The sequence below is a fragment of the Azolla caroliniana genome, unplaced genomic scaffold (assembly GCF_043228905.1).
Source record: "Azolla caroliniana isolate FFs.n. ecotype wild unplaced genomic scaffold, voAzoCaro1.0.p SCAF_12, whole genome shotgun sequence".
Lineage (NCBI taxonomy): Eukaryota > Viridiplantae > Streptophyta > Polypodiopsida > Salviniales > Salviniaceae > Azolla > Azolla caroliniana.
In genome coordinates, this window is record NW_028230447.1 from 126,347 (window position 1) to 151,583 (window position 25,237).

A 25,237-nucleotide genomic window follows, 5' to 3' on the forward strand; every position below is an offset into this window, starting at 1 on the left:
TCCTTGAGTCAAGAAGTACTCGATCTCCTTGTACCGCCCCGCCCGTCTGGTCCTTTGATCCTTATTTCTTCGACTACTTCTTGTGTTAGAATGTCGCCATCCGGGAAGTCGACCGGTACTCCTATTGCCGCATCACCTGTTTCGATTCTTGATAGATAGTCAACCGATGCGTGCAAGACTCTCGATGTGTGGATTATTGTAAACTCGAACTTCTGCAAGAGCAACATCCACCCTGTAGCTTGCTTGTTAGTTTTGCTTTAATTACCAAGTACATCAAAGCCAAATGATCTACATGAAATGTGACCTTATTCCCCAACAAGTAGTATCTAAACTTGTTAATCAAGTAGATCATGCCGAGCCCTTCTCTCTTGGTGGTTGAGTAGTTTCGTTCACCTTTGTTTAGCTTGATGAACATCCAAGATCCTAAGGGTTTAAACTCCTAAACCCTAAACTGTTCAAATCTCTAATTTGATGCTAGAAATTACAATATTATTTAATAATTAATGCCAAGAATGATCATGTTGTTAACACTTTCCCAATTGTTCCATTACACCCCAAATTATACGCAACCAAAATGAGAATTTACACTCTACCTCAAACCATATTTCAACACTCTTGAAACTTAGCTAGTGGTGTCCAAGGAACAATATAGACCAGATTATTTTCGTAAAAGATAAGCAAATGGGACAGTAATCTATCACTTTGTCATTTGATTTAAAAATGACCTCAAAGAACCCATGCGAACTTTTGTAAAAGTCTTCTGCACTATTTCTACCCACCATAACATTTAACCATTGAGTAACCTAACTTACCAAAGGATTTCCCCTCATAATGAAGCAAATAATACCTCGCTGATGAAACATGAAAAAATCCTTCAAGATGTCCCAACACGACATCTCCACTTCTACAATATCATCAACTTCTACATTCACCATTTATATATATTATTAGGTAAAATGTCATGTAATGCTTGGTTAGAAACCACATGAATTACTTCTCAATATTGGTCCTTCATCTCCTCATCTTCTACAATAATATGTGAGTCTAATGGTTTTGAAATAATATCTATATCCTCCCCTTGCATATTATTAATGCCAATCTTTTGATTCTTCAAATCGGTATCGTCTTCTCCTTCTCTCTATTTCTCTTTTATCCATCCATCCATCCATTCCATGATCTATGCCCAATTTTAAGGATAAGGAATTAAAGAGAAAGATAATTTAACATTTAACATTCGCATTCGAAGATGACATGCCATGTTATAAACCTAGACGACATCCTTTTATGTTACAAACCCGAACAAAGATTGATTTAAAGCTTGTGGAGAAAAACAACTTTGCTGCAATGCTCCTGATTGAACTGATGTAGCAAAATTGGTGTACAACCAAAAATCTTGAGCTTCTCTAAATCTAACTCACTCACTCTCTATGTCTATGGTTTTATCATAATTCTCTCTCTCTCTCTCTCTCTCTCTCTCTCTCTCTCTCTCTCACACACACACACACACACACACACACACACACACCTATTTTACTCTTTGTGAAATCTTAACTCCACAACGCCCTTCGTGGAAGTTCCACAGAACCTCAATTCCACTAGAGACCAATGCTCTTTATAGCTCACATTTTGCATCCAAATGTTCCTAATAGAATATGAACCCTTTACCTTATCGTTTTAAAAGAATAACTTTCACCACTTGATCTACCTCGGTTAAATTTAAATTCTTAGATGTTATGTCTTTTTTCAGTAACCGCTTTCTTTGTAATTGAAAAAATAAGATTTGATTCTATTATTTTTAGAATGTTTTTATAAAATTCTATAGGATCTGGAACTATCCATAACTTCAAATCAAAAATTGAATTTATCTTTATTTCTGAATATTTTTTGTTGGTAGAAAATTTGTCAAACACTATTCCTGATTGAAATATACATCTTATATTTTAGTAAAAATGAAAAGAATGCTCCATTTTCTGGTAAAAATCGTGAGAAAGGATGGTAATTGTTATTACTTTGAAATCATAATGTTGAGGATTTTTCCAGGGACATATATCTTCTTCACAATGTCCTTATCACCGATGTATTTTCTCACATTCTTATTATCCAACGCTGCTGCGAGTGCAATGGCTTCATCAACAACAGCTGAAACTTGAATAGTACCTCTTGTCTTCCCATTTATTTGGATTGGTAATGTAACAAATTCTTCTGTGAGATATTCTTTCATCACCTGGCATCAGGGTGGGAAATGTGATGTAAAATATATGCATATTTATTGCACAAAAACCAGAATTGATTATGAGATGAGATTGGCTAAATGATTTCAATATTACACACCTTTGGCCATGGTTCATATGCAAGGCTTTGATGATGGCCAAGTCGTTGCCATAATTCCTCAGCCAAATGAGGAGCAAAAGGCGAGAGTAACAAAATAAAACTTTCCAACACTTGTCGAGGCCGATCCTCCCACTACAAGACCATTAAATCCTTTAAACGAAAGGTCATCCAATCCTCACAACAGAGTAAAACAGGAATAAAAATTTAGCAAGTATTAAGTTCGAACAAGCCAGACTCCAAGTTTGAAAGTGAACCTTGTTTGCTGCATTTGTGAATTCCATCATCGCTGCAATAGCTGTATTGAAACGCATTCCTTCAAGTTCGTCTGTTACCTGGGTTTTTTATGGCCACAGCAATAAGAGCATTACGCAAGCTAGCTATATTAAAGGAATGAGAAAATACTGAAAACAGTTACCTTCTGAATGCACTGATGCAATATTCGGAGCTGTTCAGAAGAAGGTTTGTTTTCAGTAACAACACAGCCTTCTCGATATAAACCTGTTGTTGTGGCAGGCAAACCAACTACTAGCCTCCATGCCCGACCTAAGAAGCGATGGACTCCTTCTACCCCATTGGTATTCCATATTTTGGTATCCCTAGAGAACAATACCCATAACAAAGAACTCTGACTTCACGTAAAGAAAACCTCAAATAAAAGAGCATTAATGCATGCAAAAACGCTGTAAATACAAAAACGTTCGCGAAATCCAAACTCTATACTTACTGTTAGAAATTTCCGTTGTAAAAATATGGGTTCTAAAGACATGCCAAAATCACTTAAAGTAGATCAGTATTAACCTCAATGGACCCATGAACATCTCGTACAACCGTAAAGAATCTGCCCCATAATCATTGATTATATCATCTGGATTGATCACATTACCCCTGCTCTTGCTCATTTTGAAAGCCCTTGCAGTAACCCTGATATTTGGAAAGTCTTTAAGCACATAGCTCTCCCCAACTTTCAAAACCTAAAGTAAAAATCAACTGAAATTTATGAATTCTGGGAAAGAGGTTTCATACAAAGATGTTTCCTCCCTTCTAATTTTTATTTCCCTTTCTATTAGCTCTATAGAAAAAGGATTCACACCTTATTAAAAGAGAAAAGTGCACTGATCTAAGAATTCAAATCAAGAGGCTAGAGAGAGACTATAATCAATTCATTAAGCATCTAATTAGTGGTAAGAAAATTCTAGGATTTACATTCTAACATAACACTTACTCAATGTGAACTAATTATATAACTTTATAGTTATGTTAGAATCTAATTAGAGGTAAGGAAATCCTAGGATTTAGATGCTAACATAACACTTACTCAATGTGAGCTTTGGGATACCTTCACGAATTCCTGTGGGTGTCACATTCGTAAGCACTTCTGAGAGCTTTGAAATAGTACAGCCAGACATGATTATATGCAGCATTGATGTTACAAGAGAGACAGTATCGATGAGCACTATTTGAGGAGCCTTGCACATTCATCGCATAATCTAGGCCCCTGAACTTCCAGATCAACATGCATCCACATTCTCCTACTTCTGTGAGATTTGGACTCCACCTCAACATCCACTCCCACTCCCACCTAACATGATATAATCTTGGGAATCAAGATCAGTGCCACCTATGGCAGTTCCTTTTAAGATAGTCCTAGAATCCCTCTCCTCCACACGTGATGTATGGAGACATGGACAAATGATCAATGTTGTCGTTTTTGCACTAGGATTGAAGGTGCTTTCCATACCTTGGAGACCCTTTCATCTTGGAGTGGCCCATGGTGGAGATCTATTGAAGGCAGAATTTTCGGTCTACCTAACTTCAGAATCTTACATGCTTAGCTAAGGAAACAACATTTGTAGATGACTTTCAATCTCTCATTTGGTCTGATTGGCCATGTTGGCCTCTTAAAGGATGAAAATATATCTTTCTTTCTTCGCAAGGACTACACCAACCATTTAGATTAACCATCAGATTGAGTAGAAGACTGAGAGAAACAGTCACAGCAGCTCATGTCTAGAGTGATCCCGCAGTTCATACTATGGGAATGGTTTAACCAACTAACCCACCACACGCCATCCATTATGAGTTGCATAATTCTCTATAGTATATATTGTTCTCGTACATCATATAGCAATAAGAACACATCACATACCATGATGATCGTCATAGAGTACATATATCATCGTCATCATCGACTATGTCTTTCAGTGTAATCTGTCTTATTTGTCCTTCATTAGGTAGCTAGAGAAGGCCATTGTCCATACTTCAGCATTACCAGACGCATTTATAATTTTATTATTTTCTTTCTTTCAAAGATAACAATCACTTCTTGTCTGTTTTCTGTTGTTTTGTTATATAAGCTCCTATTGTCACTACTGTCCATACTTGGAAGAGATTTTTAAAAACATGTTACCAAGACAAACACCTATATTCAAATGGGGAAAATGTTTAATCTCCAATCCATGTCATGTACTTGTCTAGTAATGATGACCTTTACCTAATCCCTAATTTGGGAAGTATTACTCATACAGTTAAAAAAATAAAGAAATGTTCTTGATACATTTTGCATCAAAATTTACCTGGGTTTCTGGTACTTTTTCCTGAGTATAGTTATACCCTCCATCCACACACTCAGCTGAGACAAAGTTTCCTGAATGATCTCTATTGACTATGTACTCGACCTACAGATGCAGAATAACATCTTTTTAAAGAAGGTTCTTATAAGGTTTGACTTGGATATATTGTTTGAAAATCTAAAAGACGCATACTTCTCCAAGAATCATGCCTTGATTCACCAAGCATTGAAATGGCTCTTTGGTTGATACAACTCCAATATCATAAAGAACCTGAAGCATAAGATTTTGAACAAAGAAAGTTATGTTGCATCTTTCATCACAAACAATCTGATAAGGATTGCATGTAAGGAACTTGTCATGAAAATTGCATTCTTTAATGTCATTTGTCAGTGTGATTTTACATTGCTAATAGGTGATAGAAGTTATAGATCTAATGTGCTTTTCAATTCCACTGAATACTACTTGAGCACAACCCTCACTAGATCACACAGCATATAATGTAAAGCTCAGCAGGAATTATAAGGTTGTTCGGTGGAGACCAAAAGATCATGTGTTCAACCCCTAGATTCTATCGTGGCATCTGGTAAATTAGTGCAGTTCGTACAATTTGAATCTATGTGCATCTAATACTAATTTAAGAACAACCTCAACTTGATCACAACATATAATGTAAAGCTTGGCAGGAAGTATAAGGTTGTTTGGTGGAGACCAATAGGTCATGTATTCAAGAACCCTACATTCTATAGTGGCATCTGGTAAATTAGTGCACTTAGGAAGATATGAATCTAGGTGCATAGGTTATTGAAAACATAGCTTGCCACTATGGTAGAAGCGCAATATGAAGAAAAACGTATCCACAAAAAATATTATATATTCATTCATGCATTGAAAATCTCTTTAGATACCTTGTGCCAAAACCTTGCATACAATAAGTGTAAAACAGAATGTTCTGCACCTCCTACATACAGATCAACCGGGCCCCAATACCTGAAAAGTTTTGGATGCATATAGTAAAGCTTCCTATTTTAATGTATATTTTTTCTACTAAGACCTGCTACAATACTATAAAATTTACCTCTCCTTTTCAGGGTCAACCAAAGACTTTACATTATGTGGATCCATAAACCTGAGATAATACCTGAATATATAGCCACTATTAGATACCATTACGCAATCACATGTACACTCTTTTCTGAAAATATGACCTTTATTGGATGATTGTGAGTTGATGGTGTATACCAGCATGAGCCTGCCCATTGTGGCATAGTGTTTGTTTCCCTCCTTGCAGGCTTCCCTGTTTCTGGATCAATTGTCTTCACCTGTAAAAATTAGTTCATGAAAATGTGTAGAAAACAGAATCTTCATGAATCCATAATCCAAAATGTTATTTATTGTTTGATATACGAATTAGTATCTGTTAATATTTTGTGATTTTGAGGCATGATATGCCCAACAATGAGTAATCACCTCTATTTATTGTTCAAAATCAATTGGCTTACATGTTACAGTCCTTCTCTACTACAGTGAGTTCCTTCACTATCAGAGGATACTAAACAGCTTACCTACAGTGAGTTCCTATTTGTTTACCTACTAGTCAAATGCACCACTTACCTAGCAGGTAAGAGACCTTCTGTTAAGGATGCATGCATCTTATTATGGTATACTTCAGAGGGCCACTGTTCTTACACACTTAGTAGAAACTCATCCCCCGTGCCCGAAATTAAAAATAATATTATTCACATATTTGATTCATGGGATTTATCAGAGATAGATATTCCAGACCTCTATAGGGCCTAGACATTGGGCATTGCATATCATTTAATCATTTATCATAAATACTAGTATGCTCATCAAGGGACTTCTCTCACATTGAGCATATGTTCGGCCAGGCATACTCTCTGCAGCTTGAGCCCAGGTATAATCTTAACACTGTTTCATTCATTAGTTGAGGAAGGGAAGATTCAATAGGCTGTACATTGCTCCTAACACCAACAGGCCGACTTGTTGCATGGCTTTCACTCACTAACAGAGATCTGTTCACCATCATGCTCATACCCATCCTCCAATCCCACCATGCACACAAGTCTATTCCTCATCTCCTCCTCAATAGAATAAACCGTAGTGTCCTTGCTCTGGATAACACTAGATTCCCACAGCAGAGGGCAAGTTGGGAAAACCTCATTTCTAGGAAAAAATCCTGAATTATGGTTATGGCTGTACCTCAGGACAATATGATATATAAATGAACCGAGACTGAACATAACTAAAAAAGCAGCATGGCAAGCACATTCAAAATATCTAATGAAAACCTGCAATTACTCCAATAATAGAATCTTGTTAATCCTAAATTTAACAACAAATGATATTTTATTTAGCCTTACCCAATCCACTGCTTTTGACAGTGGTGGATCACCAGTTCCAGAAGGAGAAAATTCATCTAGTTCAGGAAGAATTATGGGTAGGTCATCCTCATTGATTGCCTTAGTTTCACCTGTATCATTCAGGAAAATTATAGGGAAAGGTTCACCCCAATACCGTTGACGTGCAAATAACCAATCTCGAAGCTTGTAGTTGACCTAACAAACATGTACGCACAATGCTTTATCTTATAACAAAGAAATTCCAGTGGAGAAAATTATATCTGAATTAGCAATTATGCCAGTCAAGAATGTGGTGCCGTTTGTCCTTTTAATATTGCTAAATTACCTGACGTTTACCATAGCCTCTGTTTTCAAGCCATTCTATAACTCGTTGAGCTGCTTGATCAGTAGGTAAACCATTCCAATCAATACCAGTATCACCATACGAAGAATTAACTACTATTCCTTGACCAGTGTATGCAGCTTTTCCATCCCACTGTGTAATATTTTCAGGGGATACGACGAGGCGCTCTGGTAAGCCAAATTTCTTTGCAAATTCATGATCTCGCGTATCATGTGCAGGAACGGCCATAATTGCACCTGTGCCATAACTGCCATAACACCATTCCACAACATCAATCACACAGAAATATTGTGCACTATAAGTTTCACGTAGCAATAAACAGGAACACCCGTTTTACTGTTTCTATCAACACATTTTACAATTAAAGCAAAAGAAACAATCTGTCTCTGTGCACTTCTTATCATACACGAAGTGATGGTTGGCAATGGCATTGCGTGAAGTCCCATCTCTAATGCATACTACAAACATTCAAATGAAAACAGATAAGCTGTGTCTGTGTGCTTCTGACTACCTGCTATATATTCGAGGAAGTAAGTATATGCTCCCTATTTACAGGCCCCAAAATTTGCAATCATAAAACTGGAAATAGATAACAAGACCTCAGAAAGACGGAGTTTGGAATTTGGAATCGTCCGATCACACATTCATGATTCCATGCTCTTATATTGGTTGCAGACATGGTTTTCCATGAAGAATACTGGATGCACTAGAAATATTTTGTCAGCAGTCAATGTTTTGAGACATCTGCTCGAAAATGGACACCAGATAGCAGGTAATATCACCTTTGCCATTAATAACATCAGGGTTTTCTATCGAACCGTGCAGTTCACTCTCTTATTCAGTGATAAATTTTTCTTTGAGAGGATTAAATGGCCTGTTATTTGGAATCCCCTAGTTACAGTTTCCTAGAGACATTGGTTAAGAGAATGCACACATTGATTAGGCTGATTGGGATCTCATCTTGTCAACTTCTTCCTTACAGTGAACTTCTGGGTGCTCCCTGGTTAATTGCCTGCCATATGATATTGCTCAAGATGTTTCACAGCATATTATGAACATTTCTAATGCCATTCCTCCCGCCTGGACAGATAACTCCCCAGTGGTTTCTTTGATGAGTTATAGGCCCCGATCTGGTACTTTATAAGCACTTCTATCTTTAGCATTGATCCTATGGATCAGTTTCATCTGCATATTCCCCATAATCTTGTTGATGATGAACATAAGTGGCAATTTGGATATGTTGCCTTTTGCGGAAAAATATTACTGTCATAGACATATTCAATTTTGGACTGTTTCTAGCATTTACGTTATGGTATATGTAGAAAAGCCGATGCTCTCACATTCTCAGACACAAAGCATTCTAGTTCTTTTTCTTTGATTGTTCACCCGGAGATATTGTTTGTATATACTCTCCAGTAGTGACTCATTTCTGTTGTTTAATCTTATCAGCCATTTTGGCCTCTTAAAAGAAGTTAATATTTCTTTCTTTCTTGGCTCCTCTTAGCATTGACTGAGATATTACAGCCATGGTACTTGCATATAGCATTTCTGCACATCCATAACAATTAACTCGAAACTTCTATTAACCTTTATAACACAGAATATGATCGCACAGATTCATCAGTCAAGAGGATTAGGAACCCAGCATATTTAATTAGGAGCTCCCAAGGAGCAAACTACTACTGCTAACATAGCTGCAAACTTCTACAGTTCTTCAAACCCCTCAAAGTTGCAAAGGTTGGCTAGCCACCACAAAGTCCATCATTGTAAAATCTACCACTTCTGTTCTCTTGTTGAAACCATATAAGAAAGACCTCTTATTTGCAGTGAAGAATTTATACTACCGTTGAAACCATATAATATCCCATGCCCACATAAGAAAGACCCTAACACAATGACGTTGCTGAAATAATAGCGACCAGAAAGCTAGACAAAAACTGTGAAAAACAATCGAAAAAAAAAGAATGCCAGTTAACTATCAGAGTGTAAAGATATATATACAGAGAAAGAGAGGTTGTGGCCATAGAAAGGGAGATGTACTTAATTATGAAATAAAAAATGAATAAATAGCTGAAAAAAAACAAAAAACAAATTGGCTCCTCTCTGTACCCAAATATGAACCCATTGGGATGCTATAAATTCCGAGAAACACTCTAATTTTAGAAAATAAATAAGGTCACAAAAGTTTCCTGAGGCTATTTTACTCATTTTGTTTCTTGTTCCAGCAGTTTTGACTTTTCACATCTCCCAGGTGCAAAACACACTTTTGATGAATACACATTTGTAGTTGGATACCCATTGTTCCCAAAGTATTATAGCTCAATAGGGTTTAGGTTTTAAACTTGAATATAATTTACCGATCATTGGGGAGTGAGGATGAGAATTGGACTCCTGTGGACATACTGCCATCGCTATTGACAAGTATTGAGATGGAAGATATGGAGGCAGTGCACATTGTGATTCATGCTAGCAAAGTAAGGTATCCATATCATGATGAATTGGATGCCCAGCATGTGTTGGCAGCAAGCAAATGTTTAGTCTTTTACTACCTTCATATTTGAGGTTGAGAAGTCTTGGAGGTGACCCCAATTTAGGTTGTGCTAACATGTACTACAGGTGCTACCTAATCATGGCAAACCCATTCAATCTCAACTTCTAATTACAAAGAATCATTTGTCTAAGCCAATGTGGACTAGTTGGCATTCATAAAATGGCTGTAAATAATATGGACACGGATAAAATGAGGATTCAATGTGTTAAAATTTGGTCATACTTCTGGGTATGAGGGTTCAAGATCTTAATGTTTCAAGAAATGGGTGCATCACCCAAAAAAGGCATCAAGATCTTTCGTGTCAATGATAGGCAATAGTGAAACAAGGGTTGAAACTCATGCAATATCATAAGCTCATGGTCCACACTAGTGGACACCAGAGGGATTTCATGAAGCAAACAGTAATTGATAGTACAAAAATAGATTCATACAATACCTGTGTGTGTAGATTTTCATATCACATTCAGGTTTCTGACCAGTAATATAATGCATAACCTATAAAAGAGCGTTTGTGTGCATGTACACAGTTGGGCAAATCCGTTTTCGGATCTGTGCATATATACATTCAGCAAGAGTGAAAAAGTAATGAACAAATAAATTTGTTGAGACTAGGCATGTGAAAAACTTTTGGACACTTCTGTCATGAAGAACAATCCAATGGACAACATGACAGACTCACAAGTTGGTTGTAAAAAGTTTGCAAACATTTTAGACTAGAAACAATGATATATTAATTCTAAGTGGCCAAAAAGACCTATAAGCCCAAACAAGAGATTGCATCTTAATATGTTGTCTCATCTTTGAGAACAACAAACTAACTAAAATATATATAATTTAATATAGGATACTAAAAAAAATAGTTACCTAGAAAAAGCTCAAAACAAAATCATCGCTTCAGCTTTTCCTATATGCCATTCCTAACCTCCATCTTGTTTGTTGCCCATGGTTTCAACTATCCCTTAATCCCTACATAATTCCCAGCTAACAACTTAAATTATACCACATTAATTAATCTTATTTTTCTGTCAGAATGTTACTCCTTTTGCCCAACCTCCATCTTGGTTGTTGCCCAAGGTCTCAACTATCCTTGCACCCCCACATAACTCCCATCTAACTACTTATATTATACCACATATATTATTTAATCGTATTTTTCTGTCAGAGTGTTACTCTTTTCCACTTTTAGGTGCATGATTGTCAAATACTTGCAACCCTCAATTATCATCTATTTACATAGACAACAAGAATTTTATTTGTTGCTGAAAAGTATATATGAATTCAAGTAAATTTATGAACATAAAAAGAACTAACAAATCAAGATTAATAAACATTGATATGAAAAACTTGAAGCAATTTTAAATATTTTACGTAGTACTCTGATAATGAGTTTTTTTATTAGATACCTTCCTAAAACATAGTCTGCAACCCATATTGGAATAGCTTCATTGGTTGCTGGGTTAAGTGCATACATTCCAGTGAAAACTCCCCTTTTTTCTTTCTGAAGATCAGTTCTCTCTAAATCACTCTTTCTGGCAGCAGACTCAACATATGCACGAACCTTCAGAAATTCATTGACATACTTCAGCACCAAAATATTAAAAAATCAAAGCTGAAAAATAAGGTCTTCTACCTCCTCTTGTTGTGTAGATGATACCAAGGACTGCAGAAGGGGATGCTCTGGTGCAATAACTAAGTAGCTGCATTTTCAACCAGCTATTATGCACGATTGGAATTGCATCATGAAAACACAAATCTGATAGAATATGCACATGAAACAAGAACGGCAAGTCTCTGGTATGGCTTACGTGGCACCACAAAGTGTGTCTGGCCTGGTTGTATAGACCTGAAGACTAAGAGACTGTTCATTTTCTCTCTTTACACGGAATTCAATCACAGCCCCTTCAGATCTTCCAATCCAATTACGTTGCATGTCTTTGATACTTTCTGGCCAATCCAGTTCATCCAAGTCTTTAATCAAGCGGTCTGCGTACTTAGTTATTTTCAGCATCCATTGCCGCATGGGCTGCAATATTAATGGGACTGTCACATGTGAACTGATATGACCCCCTTATGGTAAAGCCTTTTGGATCAGCAAAACATTTGAACAGTCATGGAAATAGTGAAACATTTCCTTTTTGACTACTTAAGGTTAAAACAAGAGTTGACCTTCCGTATAACTGGATGACCACCACGCTCACTTAGGCCATCTATTACTTCCTCATTAGCCAGCACAGTACCCAACGCAGGACACCAATTAACAGGTACCTCCGCCTGCATCAAACAAATATGCTTTCAGAGAAGTCAAGTCAACGCAGAAGCCAAAATTAGAAAAGCAAAAAAATAAAGACTAACCCAAAAAAAATGCAGAATACATCTATTACGAATCAGATATTTTTGGAAGGCAAGTAGCTTGATATTCTATTTATTATGATGACAGGATATATTATGAGATTATTTTCAATAAAACCTTTTTCTGTTCCATCTTGGATACAGTAACTCTACAATGATTTTGTATCACATACAAGTGGTCTGTCTTCTCCTGGATAAACAATCCTGGAAGCGATAGCTCAAATAATGCAAAAGGTCACTATATCCTTTTTTCTGACCTGTGCCATGCAGATATATTTCCTTTTGTGTGTCAGCTTCTCAATTACCTGGTATGCAAGGTCCATTTTAAACAATTGAAGAAAAATCCACTGTGTCCACTTGTAGTACTCAGGTTCAGTTGTTGAAATTTCCCTTTGCCAGTCATACGAGAAACCTAATGATTTTAACTGTAAACCCAATATCAACATGAAGTATTATTTCTCTAGAAGCACACACCTGTAGGCAACAAGAACTTAAATGTTGAACGTCTGTTAAATTAATGGGTAAACCAATTAAAGAAATATGAGAAAGCACATCTGTTCTGTAATATACATTCGTTGGAGGGAGAAAATACAGAGATCTCTTATATTTACATGAGGAGAAGTCCCTCTTTATAAAGGCCAAGATCTGGCCGTTGGGCTAACTAGCTGTTGGAACTAACTAGCCGTTGGGCTAGCCGTTACAACTTTTAAACATTCTCAACACTCCCCCTCAAGATGGGTGAAAAATATCCACTAAGCCCATCTTGTCACACAATCTAGTAAGACTTACTGGCCCAAGTCCCTTTGTAAGACAATCTGCTACTTGATGTTCAGTAGAAACATGACTCAATTTTAATATTCCATTATCAAGCTTTTCTTTGATAAAGAACCTGTCGATTTCGATGTGTTTGGTCCTATCGTGCTGTACCGGATTGTTGGCAATGCTGATTGCTGACTTATTGTCACACCACAACATCATCTGATTTTCTTGATTCACCTTTAGTTCTACTAGGAGAGTTCGCAGCCATAACATCTCCGCAACTCCTATAGCAATAGCTCTATACTCTGCTTCAGCTGTTGACCTTGCTACTACTGACTGTTTCTTACTCTTCCAAGAGACTAGATTGCCTCCAACAAACATGCAGTATCCTGATGTGGATTTTCTGTCATCAGCACAACTGGCCCAATCAGAATCACAATAGCCCTCAATGTTAAAATGACCATGTTTTCTGAAGATTAATCCCTTCCCTGGGGCACCTTTGAGATATCTCAGAATGTGGTACACTGCATCCATATGATCTTTCCTCGGATCATGCATGTAGCGACTTACCACACTTACTGCAAATGAGATATCTGGACGGGTGTGGGTCAAATAAATCAGCCGACCTACCAATCTTTGATACCTTTCACGATCAACTTTCTCTCCCGCAAGTTCAGTTAGCTTGATCTTTTGGTCGATTGGAGAAGCTACAGGCCTACAACCCAACATTCCAGTTTCTTTGAGAAGATCAAGTACATATTTTCGCTGAGATAGAACAACTCCTTCTGCTCCACGAGCTACCTCAATTCCAAGAAAGTAGCGTAGCAATCCTAGATCCTTCACCTCAAACTCTTTACCCAATTGCATCTTCAGTTGGGCAATTTCTCCTTCATCGTTACCTGTGATAATTATATCATCCACATACACAGCAAGCAATGTAGTATGGTCCTTGTGTTGTCGAAAGAACACTGTATGGTCTGCATTCGTCTGTTGGTATCCCATACCCACCATAGCCCTTCTTAACCTGTCAAACCAGGCTCGAGGAGATTGCTTTAGTCCATAAAGCGACTTCCTAAGTTTGCAAACCTTACCTACTGTTTGAATTGTACCGAAACCTGGGGGAACATCCATGTACACTTCCTCCGTCAACTCTCCATGAAGGAATGCATTTTTTACATCTAATTGATGTAATTTCCAATCCTTATTCACTGCTAAGGAAATAAGTGTTCTAACAGTGCTCATCTTCGCCACAGGTGCAAAAGTCTCATCATAGTCAATGCCATATGTCTGACTATATCCTTTAGCCACCAATCGTGCCTTGTATCGATCTATTTTTCCCTCTGGGGTCTGTTTTATTGTAAACACCCATTTGCACCCAACCGCCTTCTTTCCCGGTGGTAGTGACACAATCTCCCAAGTTTTGTTCTTCTCAAGAGCTCCGAGTTCTTCTTGCATGGCTGCTTTCCATTTTGGATCTTCTTTAGCAACCTGCCAACACTTGGGTAAAGTGACAGAGTCTAATGATGCAATGAATGCTCTATGTGTAGCTGATATGTTAGAATAAGAGATAAACTGAGCAATATCATGAGGAAAACCATAACGATCAGGAGGGACCCCTGCATTACTGCGAGAGGTCCTCCTAATCTCGATAGGAGAAGGAGAGGAAATCATATCACCTGTGATTTCTAGGTTCGGGAGTTCTGTAGGTATTTCAGAAGTCGAGGCAGGTCGGGACATGGAACTTGATGGCACATGTGGTGCTGAAGACGTGTTCACATTTCCGTCTTTCTGCCTCCTCTTCCTTGTATACACCTTTAGCTCCCCCTCAACTTGAGTCCCAACACATATAGGCTCCTCGTCTTCGTTTCCTTCTTCTTCCGTACCTCCTACGCTCACTTCTTTCTCAGCTGATGTAGGGATCAGCAAAGGAATTGATCCTATTTTTAGCAACCTCTCACAATTATCTCCTTCCCTCATATTTTCAGTCTGAATTAAGTCATCAAAGGGTGAAGTTACCCCTTGTTTATAATATGGCTCTGACTCTCTGAAATGCACATCCATGCTCACAAATAATCTCTTCTCTACTGGACTCCAGCAAACATAGCCTTTTTGTGTGGCAGAGTATCCCACAAATACACATTTTACAGCTTTAGGATCAAGTTTTCCTACTGATGGTCTACTGTCCTTTACAAAACACACACATCCAAACACCTTCAAAGGAAGGATTCCAGAGTTATTGCCTTGCAACAACTCACATGGAGACTTCCACTCCAATACTCTAGAGGGCATTCTATTGATCAATGTGGCAGCCGTCAAAACTGCCTGTCCCCACAACTGCTTTGGGACATTCATAGAAATCATCATGCTTCTCGTTACCTCTAGAAGATGTCTATTCTTCCTCTCTGCTACTCCATTTTGTTCTGGTGTATATGGGCATGTAGTTTGATGTTGTATTCCTTGATCTGAGAGGTATGCCCTAAATGTCATGTTAGCATACTCTGTTCCATTATCAGACCTCAACACTTTTACTACTGCACCATATTGAGTTTGAACTGCTCTATGAAAATCTTTAAAACAAGCAAATACTTCATTCTTTTTCCTCATCAAATATAACCAAGTCACACGAGAGAAGCAGTCAATGAAAGAGACAAAATATCGATATCCATTAATAGAACTTGTGGGACATGGTCCCCAAACATCGGAGTGTATTACATCAAATGCATGGGAACTCCTATGACCCGAACTAGCATATGAACTTTTAGTAAGCTTACCAAATTCACATGCATCACAAACAAGTTTTGTTTTATCCGCCTTTTCAAAAAGGTGTGGATACACCCGACTCAAAATGCCATAAGAGGCATGTCCCATGCGTTGGTGATGAAGTATTAACAAGTCCTCATAACTCATTCTAGATCCCCTTACATCTATTCCCTCTACCATAGATGCTAATGCTGAATCCAGCCCTTCACGATCCAAATACCATAGTCCACTATGCCATGTGCCAGTCCCAAGTCTCCGACCTGTCCCTTTCTCCTGGAATATCACCTTGGGAATATCAAAAGAAACAACACATTTTAGTTGGTGTATGATAGAACTTATAGATAATAAGTTTACTGGGAAAGAAGGAGCATGCAACACATTAGACAATGTCACAGAGTCGGTACATTTTACTGTACCTATACCCACTACAGGTTGTATAGTACCGTCAGCAATTTGAATGCTTTCTGGCATTGATAAGTGAGTATATGAGGAGAATTCACTAGCATTACCCGTCACATGCCTAGATGCACCAGAATCAATTATCCATTCTGGTGTAGAGGCAAGAGTATTTGTGTTGCTAGTACTTGTGGCCGAATAAGCATAGGTGGCAGTGTTACCTCTTGACATGAATGAAGTATCATCTGCGGCTCTTTGCTTCCTCCTAAGTATTTCTAAGAGAGCTTGATCCTCTTCGGTGAACACCACCTTAGTTCCTTCCTCTTCTTTTGCTACCATCAAGTTTGCTTGGTAACCTCCTCGTGCACCTCTTCGGCCCCCTCGACCACGACCTCTAGTTTGTCCACGTCCTCCATATTCTCTCTCCTTAGATGGTTTAGGGCAAGCATTCTTGAAATGACCAGCTTCACCACAATTGTAGCATTTTCGATTTTCACTTCCGCTTGTATTGGACACCATTAGTGCCGATCGTACCCCTGGAAGTCCGGTAGTGTCAGAGAGCAGCTTCATTCTACTCTCCTCTTGTATCATAGTCGCGATTGCCTCATCAAGTGTAGGAATTTCTGCCTTAGCTAGAAGAACTGCCCTTCTTTGATCAAATGACGGGTTGAGATGTTTCAAAAATTGCATAGTTCTTCTTTGAGCAGAAATTTCCTTGCTCTTACACTAAGGATCATTGCACACTGTCACAGGCGAGAAATGATCGTATTCTGCCCATAGACGCTCCAACTCTATGGCATATTCCTGGACCATCCTATCTCCCTGGCAAACGGCATCAATCTCCTGCTCGATTTGAAATACTCTCATGTTGTTTCCCCTCCCTGCATACGTCTTTTGCAATTTCTCCCATATCTCCTTTACACTTAAAATTCCATCAACTGTTGTGGCGATTGATGGAATCATGGAGTTTAGGAGCCACGTGTACAATGACATGTGGGTAGCTCTCCATGCTTTCCATTCATTGCTCGTTTTGATAGGAGGCTCTTTCTCTTCTCCCGTAAGGTAGCCGTCAAGGCTTCTTCCTGCCAAGGCACCTATAATCCGACGCGACCAGCTCAAGTATGTGGCTGGTCCATCGAGTTTGAACTCAACTGGGAGGAGTTCAAGTCGGGGTGGTGGTTGCATTCCTGTCACACCTCCAGATGCTACTATCTCAGCCTGTTTCATGTATTTCACCAATGTTTTCACCTCATCTTCATTCAATTTTGAGAACACATCATCCATCTTGTCAACTTGGCCTATCTCTGCTTTCCTCTTCTAACTTTTTTCCCAAGTCACCTCTCAATCACATAGCAATGTCATCCCAAATGAAACAAAAATCCCCCTTTCCTCTCTTGAATGCTAGGACAGTGCTGTTCCAATCACTGTCATTTCAGCAGAAGGGTAGATCTAGGGTTCTGCAGAGGACAGATCTAGGGTTTTGCAGAGGACAGATCTAGGGTTTTGCAGAGGGGCGGATCTATGCTCTGATACCATAAAGAAATATGAGAAAGCACATCTGTTCTGTAATATACATTCGTTGGAGGGAGAAAATACAAAGATCTCTTATATTTACATGAGGAGAAGTCCCTCTTTATAAAGGCCAAGATCTGGCCGTTGGGCTAACTAGCTGTTGGAACTAACTAGCCGTTGGGCTAGCCGTTACAACTTTTAAACATTCTCAACACCAATAATGCTGATATTAACAAAACTTGTCTATTAAATGCAAAAAAGGGATCTATGAAAAGCTGACTACAGATGTAATCTGGCTACGGATTAAAATCGTTGAAAGCGCCCTCAACTAATGGTAAGCTATGTAGGAGACATGTGGGGTGTACATGAGAGAGATCTAAAAACTCTTACATGGGAGAGCTCACTCTAATCCTTTGGAAATCTGGAGCCTAGTAAAATTATTACTGTTTGCTGTTTTCCCCAATGGATCCAGAGAGAGTACTTTCAAAAAATTTAAGATTCCAGTCATCTTACATGCTGGACACATGAACACACACTGATTGTACTTGATGTTTAATAGAACTATGTGTGAGGGTTTATTGAGACTCAGGGTACACCCCCCATTATTGTGCCTATTCTCCAGACATGAGACCCTTCCTTTACGATTAACTATTGCATTATCATCGGTTGCATAAAAACTTGGCATTATCATCTGTTTCTCAGGTTTCCTACATATACCATTTTCCCTTCATAGACCAAAACATTTAACTGTTGATCATTTCGTTAACTAAAACTTATTATGGTAAAAATTCAACTTCAAAGGAAAACGCTATATTGTTGTTTTGTGGACTTCAAGAAAGCCTTTGACACTATACCAGGGAGTGAGCTTGGGAAAAGAATGATAGAGATAAGAATGTCATTAGTGTATAGAGCAGTTGTAGCACAATTGTATGAGCAAGTTGCCAATTGAAAATGGATAGTAGTTTCTCAAACTACTTTTTGAGCAAAATAGGGGTCAAAGCAAGGGTGTCCACTCTCTCCCACACTCTTTGGTCTATGCATCGATATCCCACTAGTAACCTATATGAGCAAGTTAGGTGCAAATTGAAAGTAGATAGTGATTTGTCAAACTACGTTTTGAGCATCATGGGTATCAAGCAAGGGTATCCATTCTCTCTTACACTCTTTGGTCTATACATCGTTAAAATTGAAAAAATAGTAAAGTAAGGTTGCAAAAGAAAAAGAATCGGATGGCCTAAAACTCATACATGAGCTCTCCTATATGCTAATGATGTTTTTGTAAAGAACTAGAAGACAGAATGACAGTTTTCTGAAATATCTAAAGGTAGAGATATAGAAACTAAAACAATTATGGGGTTTAACACATAGGAGGGATTAAAGAAGTAGAAGTATTTTTACAAAATAAAAGCCTACCCTTGAAAAAACATACAAGATAGGAGTGCACACACACATATATATATGCGCTATCCAAGATACATAGAATATGCTTTTAGAAAAGGTGCTTTAAATGCTGATGGGACAGCTAAGTCATGGCCTCATAAATACCTATTCTATGCTGAGTGGGAATCTTGTCCAAGTATCTCATTCAAAGTATAGAATATTCTTTTAGAAGTTGTAGTACAGTTCTGAAAACGAGACTGTACAACTTTAACATAAAATAGAAAATATTAAATAATATAAAAACATTTTTCTAGTTTAGTTAGAGAAACCTAAAGGGCCCTTAATCCCAAGAGTTTTATTCCAATATACTTTGGATGATATGCAATACTTACTTGATGTATTTGGATACATTTTGTCAAATCAATGGACTATTGTTAATGATGGCAATAAAGGTGATACAACTCAGACATTACCCCACTTTACATGCAAGAGAGAAGTTAGAACCAAAACAAGTGGTGCAAAGCATCAAATATCTATGTATGCTATGACAAGTGTGCTGGAATGTATTAAAGTTCCATCGACAAATAGATAGAATGTATGCTATGAGTCTAGGCTTCAAGTGTGCTAGAATAGTTATTATATGTTTGAGAATCAATGCAACCAAAGTGATACTCAAAGATGGGAAGTGAGATAATGTTATTCAATGCTATGTTGGTCCAAATGTTGTGTTATGGAGTGAGAGTGTGAGGTGGCACTATCTCACTTAGTGCATGGAATGAACTAGATAAAATCCATAAATTATAACTTGACAAGCTATTAGAAACAAGTGATCTATAGAGGTACAAGCCATGCAAAGAGTATTCAAGTATATCACAAAAGCCAAGAATATGCCTGGCCATAAATTGCCAAAACAAGCTGGAACATAGGATGCAAGGTACACAAACCAAGAAGAGCAAAATCTTCTTATCTAGTTGGATGCTTGACATGATGAAATGGTTTATGAGATGGGTAGTAAAAGATCTATTGGTGCTCTCAAGTGATGCTATGAAGCATGTGATCAGCACGGATAGATTACTAGAGGCAGTAAGGATGAAGTGGCAAGATGCTAAAATGTCGAAATTGGAATATTGCAAATATTAACCCAATTTTGTCACCAATACAGGGTAAAAATGCCAGAATGTATCCTATCACATCTCACTATCCCCATGAGCCCAGAGAACATTAACACTCTTCAAACTTGCTCACACAAGTTAAGTGTTGATGTAGCATCATGGCATCATGGCATCCATCACCCAAATATGTAGATATGCAAGGTATGCAATAAAACCTGAGGAGGCTGAATCAGTTACATACTTATCCCATGCTCAGTGTATAAGGTAATTCACGAGAAATATGATGACTTGTTAGACGGGTATGATAATGTAAGTCTCATACTCAAATGTCCATCAACAATGTTGAGCATAAATATGCGTGCATTATTTTCACATCTAGAGTTTTTACTCCAACGTAATAACCCCCCTTCTTAGGAAGGAGTCACATACAATATGATATGTTGATTTGATCCCATACGTCAAAATTCACTTCCTCATGGACAATAAAATATCTATTCTATTGCCTTAGTGGTACAACATGATTTTCCATCCATGTGTACCACATTGTAGTTCATACACATTACCTCATCTCACTCATTTCAGTTGAAGAAAATATGAAGGATTAAATAGAATAAGTATAACAAAAAAGCCAAAGCCAAGGTAGTTCTACCTGCTTGCGGAACCTGCTGATATTACGTTTTGTTGTCAAACTTGGATGAGCTCCTGTCTAACAAGTATTATAAAATATATATATTACCATATGTGCAAATGCTCATAATTGAACAAATGGCTAATATATCACAAACAATGACCTTTCATTTTACCTCAATTGCATATTGTTCAGCAGGTAATCCAAAAGCATCCCAACCCATTGGATGAAGAACATTAAACCCTTGCATGCGTTTGTACCTTGCAATAATATCAGTGGCTGTATAACCTTCAGGGTGTCCAACATGAAGACCTGATCCACTGTTAAACAGTCATGACCATGTAAATCATTAAGGGTTGATAAACCAAAACATAACATAATCAAACACCAGAGTAGAAAGAAAGAAAGAGTGTCCAACATGAAGACCTGCCCCATTATCGAACATTCATGACAATGCAAATCATCAAGCATTAATAAACTTAGATATCCCACACTCAAACACCATAGTAGAAAGAAAGAAAGCTATATAACATATTTTAAGAGGCCAAAATAGTCTATAAACTGAACAGAAATCTTTGGGAACAAAATGTTTTCTCGTCTTTGGGAAAAACAAATCAAAATAATTATTGAGGAAACTGTTATGACAGTAGTAGGGTGCCAAAGAGCCTAGCACAAACAGAGAAAATTATACTAAAAAGCAACTATATTTCTTAGTGAGCCTCAAAGCCTTTCAATAGAGTGGGGTTTGTAACTGATACATTTATGAAAGGGGATAACATGTGCCTAGGAGCATAATGAGTAAAAGTCGTAAAGTAGTGGGGAGAAAAAACAATGTAGTAAATGTTGTAATGAAGTACTGGCAGGATTAGAAAGTCAAATGAAATAATTGATGGAATAAAGTGAATCTAGAGAGAGAAATGTGTAGTGTGCGTGTGTGCAGAAGGGAGAGATTAGTTCTAAGGCTGTCATCCTCCACCACCTCGGCTCCAGAATGGTGCTCCTAATTTGAGATGAATAAAGGGCTGATCAATTGTGTCCTTAGGAAGTGCCTTGTTAAAGAGGTCAGCCACATTGCCATAGATTACTTGCTATACCCAAGAAACTTGCATTTCTTACTCTTGGATTCAAATTTAGTAAGTGTAGTATCTGAAATATGAACATATTCATCAGATTCAAACACCCAAAGATGAGAAACTAAGAATTTGTGACCTGTAAATGCCTCTTCAAGGATCATTTCAGCAAGTGCCTTAGTAGGAGAATAGTTGATGACATAGACAGCTGTGTCGATAGCTTCACCCAAAAATGGAGAGAAAGATCAGATTGAGACAACACTCTCACCATTTCTTAACTGTCTTGTTCTTCCTTTCTACTACTAATTTTGTTGTGGAGAATTGGGAACAGAAAACTGACAAGCAATACCTTGTTGCCAACAAAAGATACTAACGGAACATGAAATAAATTCACCACCATTGTTAGCTCTGATTTTGTTAACCTTCTTGAAGGTCTTTGTTTCAACTAGAGACACCCATTCTTGAAACCTAGAGAGTGCTTCAAATTTGGTTGAAGGTATGTGAACTCAGACTAGCTCCAAAATGGATGTGGCACAATAAGTTGCTTGAGAGAGAAATGGTTCTCAGTGGTGCTTCCCATGTGCACAAGCCACACATGAGGTATTGAAGAAATTTGAATGAGGAAGGCCATGCACCATTTGGGATGACGAGAGTCATAGTTGAGATGCCCAAAAGCAAGCACACAACAGCTACGGATCTTCTTGAGCTACTACGACATAACTTCAATGCAGATGTTATAGTAGATGAGACTTGGAGGATGGTAATGAGCTGTTGGAGCCGTGACGGTGACACAAGTCCATTTCCTTTTTATCACTGGTGGAAATTTGTAGGTTGTTGATGTCATCTCCAACTTAGAGTTATTCAGATTATACATTTTGAACCATAGTTGATTGTTGACTAGAAGGAAAATTCAAAATGCATTACCCATGGATGAAGCCTCAAGCACCAACAGTAGGTTAGATGAAAGACAAGGTACAGATAATACATTTTGAATCATAGTTGTTTGTTGACCAGAAAGAGAATTCAAAAATACATTACTCATGTGTGAGGCCTCGGGACTTGAGGCATCTGCAATAGAAATGTGTGAGTTGTGAGGTTGAATATCACACAAGATAGACCTGTCAAGAGTCATATGACTTGTGCAAGCACTCTCCATAATCCAATGATCAAGAGAGGATACACTTCAGCTAGTCATAGGGGAAGAATTAAAGATGACACCCTAAGAAAGTTGTTTCTTTGGCAGTACATCTAGTGTTTGATCACAATACAAACCTAGGGTTGGTTGAGGATGGCTTTGTGGAATCATCCCTTTCATTTTCTAGCAATCAGGTTGGATGTGGACTTAATTATCCCAATAGCGATAAGTAAGATCTTTATGGGCTGGATTGTTGGTTGGTTTTGAAGAAGATTTATTAATGTTAGGAGATGCATTCTATTTGCCTTTGCCTTTATAATAGAGAAGATGCTACCTGTATCCAACGTCTTTGCCAATTACGGTAGGAAGATATACACAAATACCTCTAGAAGAAAGAATTTGCCAATTATGTCATCAAGGAGTGGAATCCGAAGCACACTATGTTTGACACTGTAGTGTCTTTTATGAAATCAGAGGGAGATGCCATTGCCTCTTTAAACAAGGCTTTGGCCCGCTACGTAAGGTAATGGAATATTAGGACCAATGGTGCCTAGGTCTTTTCTACTAGAACTCAAGAGACAGAGGGAAGCATTTGTAGTGTGATAGGGTAGCTCAAGACTTCTTCAAATCAGTTAGAGATTGAGATAGGAAAATATGCATGCAAATCTATTGAAGAATAAATCTGCCAATTACGCCATTGGGAGTGAAACTGGAAAGCATTAAGTTAGTCATGGCTTTGGTTTTTAGTTTTAAAAAAAGGAGGGAGATACCATTGCCTTTTTAAACAAAGTTTTGACCCAGTACAGAAGGTCAAGTGTGTTTAGGATTGTTCTCACAAGAATTCAAGAGACATAGTGAGAAGTTGTTGACGGACAACAACACAGCCACAACAGCTTATCGATGAAGGGCCATTACAGCTTGATTTTTCTCCATCACTCAATGCTACAAGTCAATCAGTTGGCTACACATGTGGAGTCTTGGCCAGGACACTTGAATGGGGTTAAATAGATCGGGCAATAGCAAATTGTCTTGTAGGTAGGCTCCAGCCATCTAGGCCACAGCATCTATCACCTTTGTAAGAACTAGAAGATAGAACGAAAGTTTTCTGAAATACTTAAAGGCAAAGATATAGAAACCAAAAACAAATATGGGGTTTCACACATAGAAAAGATTAAAGAAAGCAGAAGCAGATCTGCAAAATAAAAGGCCACTACTTAAAAAGCAATGTACAAGGTAGAAGTGCCCCATCTGCTCTCAGCCTGACCCACATGAATTGACCAGTCTCATCTCTATGAAAAATGTGGGTCAGAGGTTCTAACTCCTCTGTGAAAAGCAATGAAACTCCACTAGCCCAGTGATCCCCCCATATGTTGTCTGCAAGTGAGCTCCCATATGTATCCTATATCATTCTCGGAGGAGGATTACCCGATGCATCTCGACATAAGTTTACCAGAGATTTTGTTAGCATGTCTAATTGGAGAGAATGAGGAGTGAGTGTATACCTGGGATAGGGGAACATGTCGAGGACATAGAATTTAGGCTTTGAAGTGTCGACGGTGTCAGGAGTGTGGAACGTCTGGTTGGCTTCCCAGAAATGTTGCCATTTCTGTTCGATGACATGGAAGGGATAAGCTTTTCTGAGAGGAAGCAATGGAGTAGTTGGGCCACTTTCGGCGTCAGTTGAGGAAGTGGCGATGCTACAGAAGAGAGTGCGGCTTGACGTCCTTCTTCTTCTCCCACCGAACTGCTGGAACAACAAGTTGCAGCTAGTTGTGGCCTTGCAAGGTCGTGAGAGGATATTGAGGCAGTAAAGGGGACGCCTGAGGAGGAAAGAGGTGCAGCAGTTGAGGGAGGAGCTCAACATGCCGCCTTCCTGCAGGTGCTGCCAAGCTGGGATACTACTGCTCGCCATAGCCATAGCCATAGCCATAGCTGCTCACTCACTCGTGGACATTAATTC

At 38.3% G+C, this 25,237-nt stretch overlaps 1 protein-coding gene across 1 annotated transcript; it reads right to left on the reverse strand.

The window, feature by feature from the left end:
• Window positions 1–1,983: 1,983 nt before the first annotated feature.
• Window positions 1,984–25,237, reverse strand: LOC147856675 (leucine--tRNA ligase, chloroplastic/mitochondrial-like). Its single transcript, XM_087328382.1, has 20 exons — window positions 24,780–25,237; window positions 21,248–21,392; window positions 21,094–21,150; window positions 12,831–12,950; window positions 12,343–12,447; window positions 11,982–12,199; window positions 11,807–11,873; window positions 11,580–11,734; window positions 7,608–7,872; window positions 7,283–7,477; window positions 6,141–6,220; window positions 5,977–6,039; window positions 5,807–5,888; window positions 5,094–5,171; window positions 4,905–5,006; window positions 3,130–3,302; window positions 2,747–2,927; window positions 2,586–2,663; window positions 2,332–2,463; window positions 1,984–2,224 (listed from the first exon to the last, which is right to left on the reverse strand). The coding sequence occupies exons 1-20, from the start codon at window positions 25,205–25,207 to the stop codon at window positions 2,006–2,008; spliced, it is 2,943 nt and encodes a 980-aa protein (XP_087184508.1). The 5' UTR covers window positions 25,208–25,237; the 3' UTR covers window positions 1,984–2,005.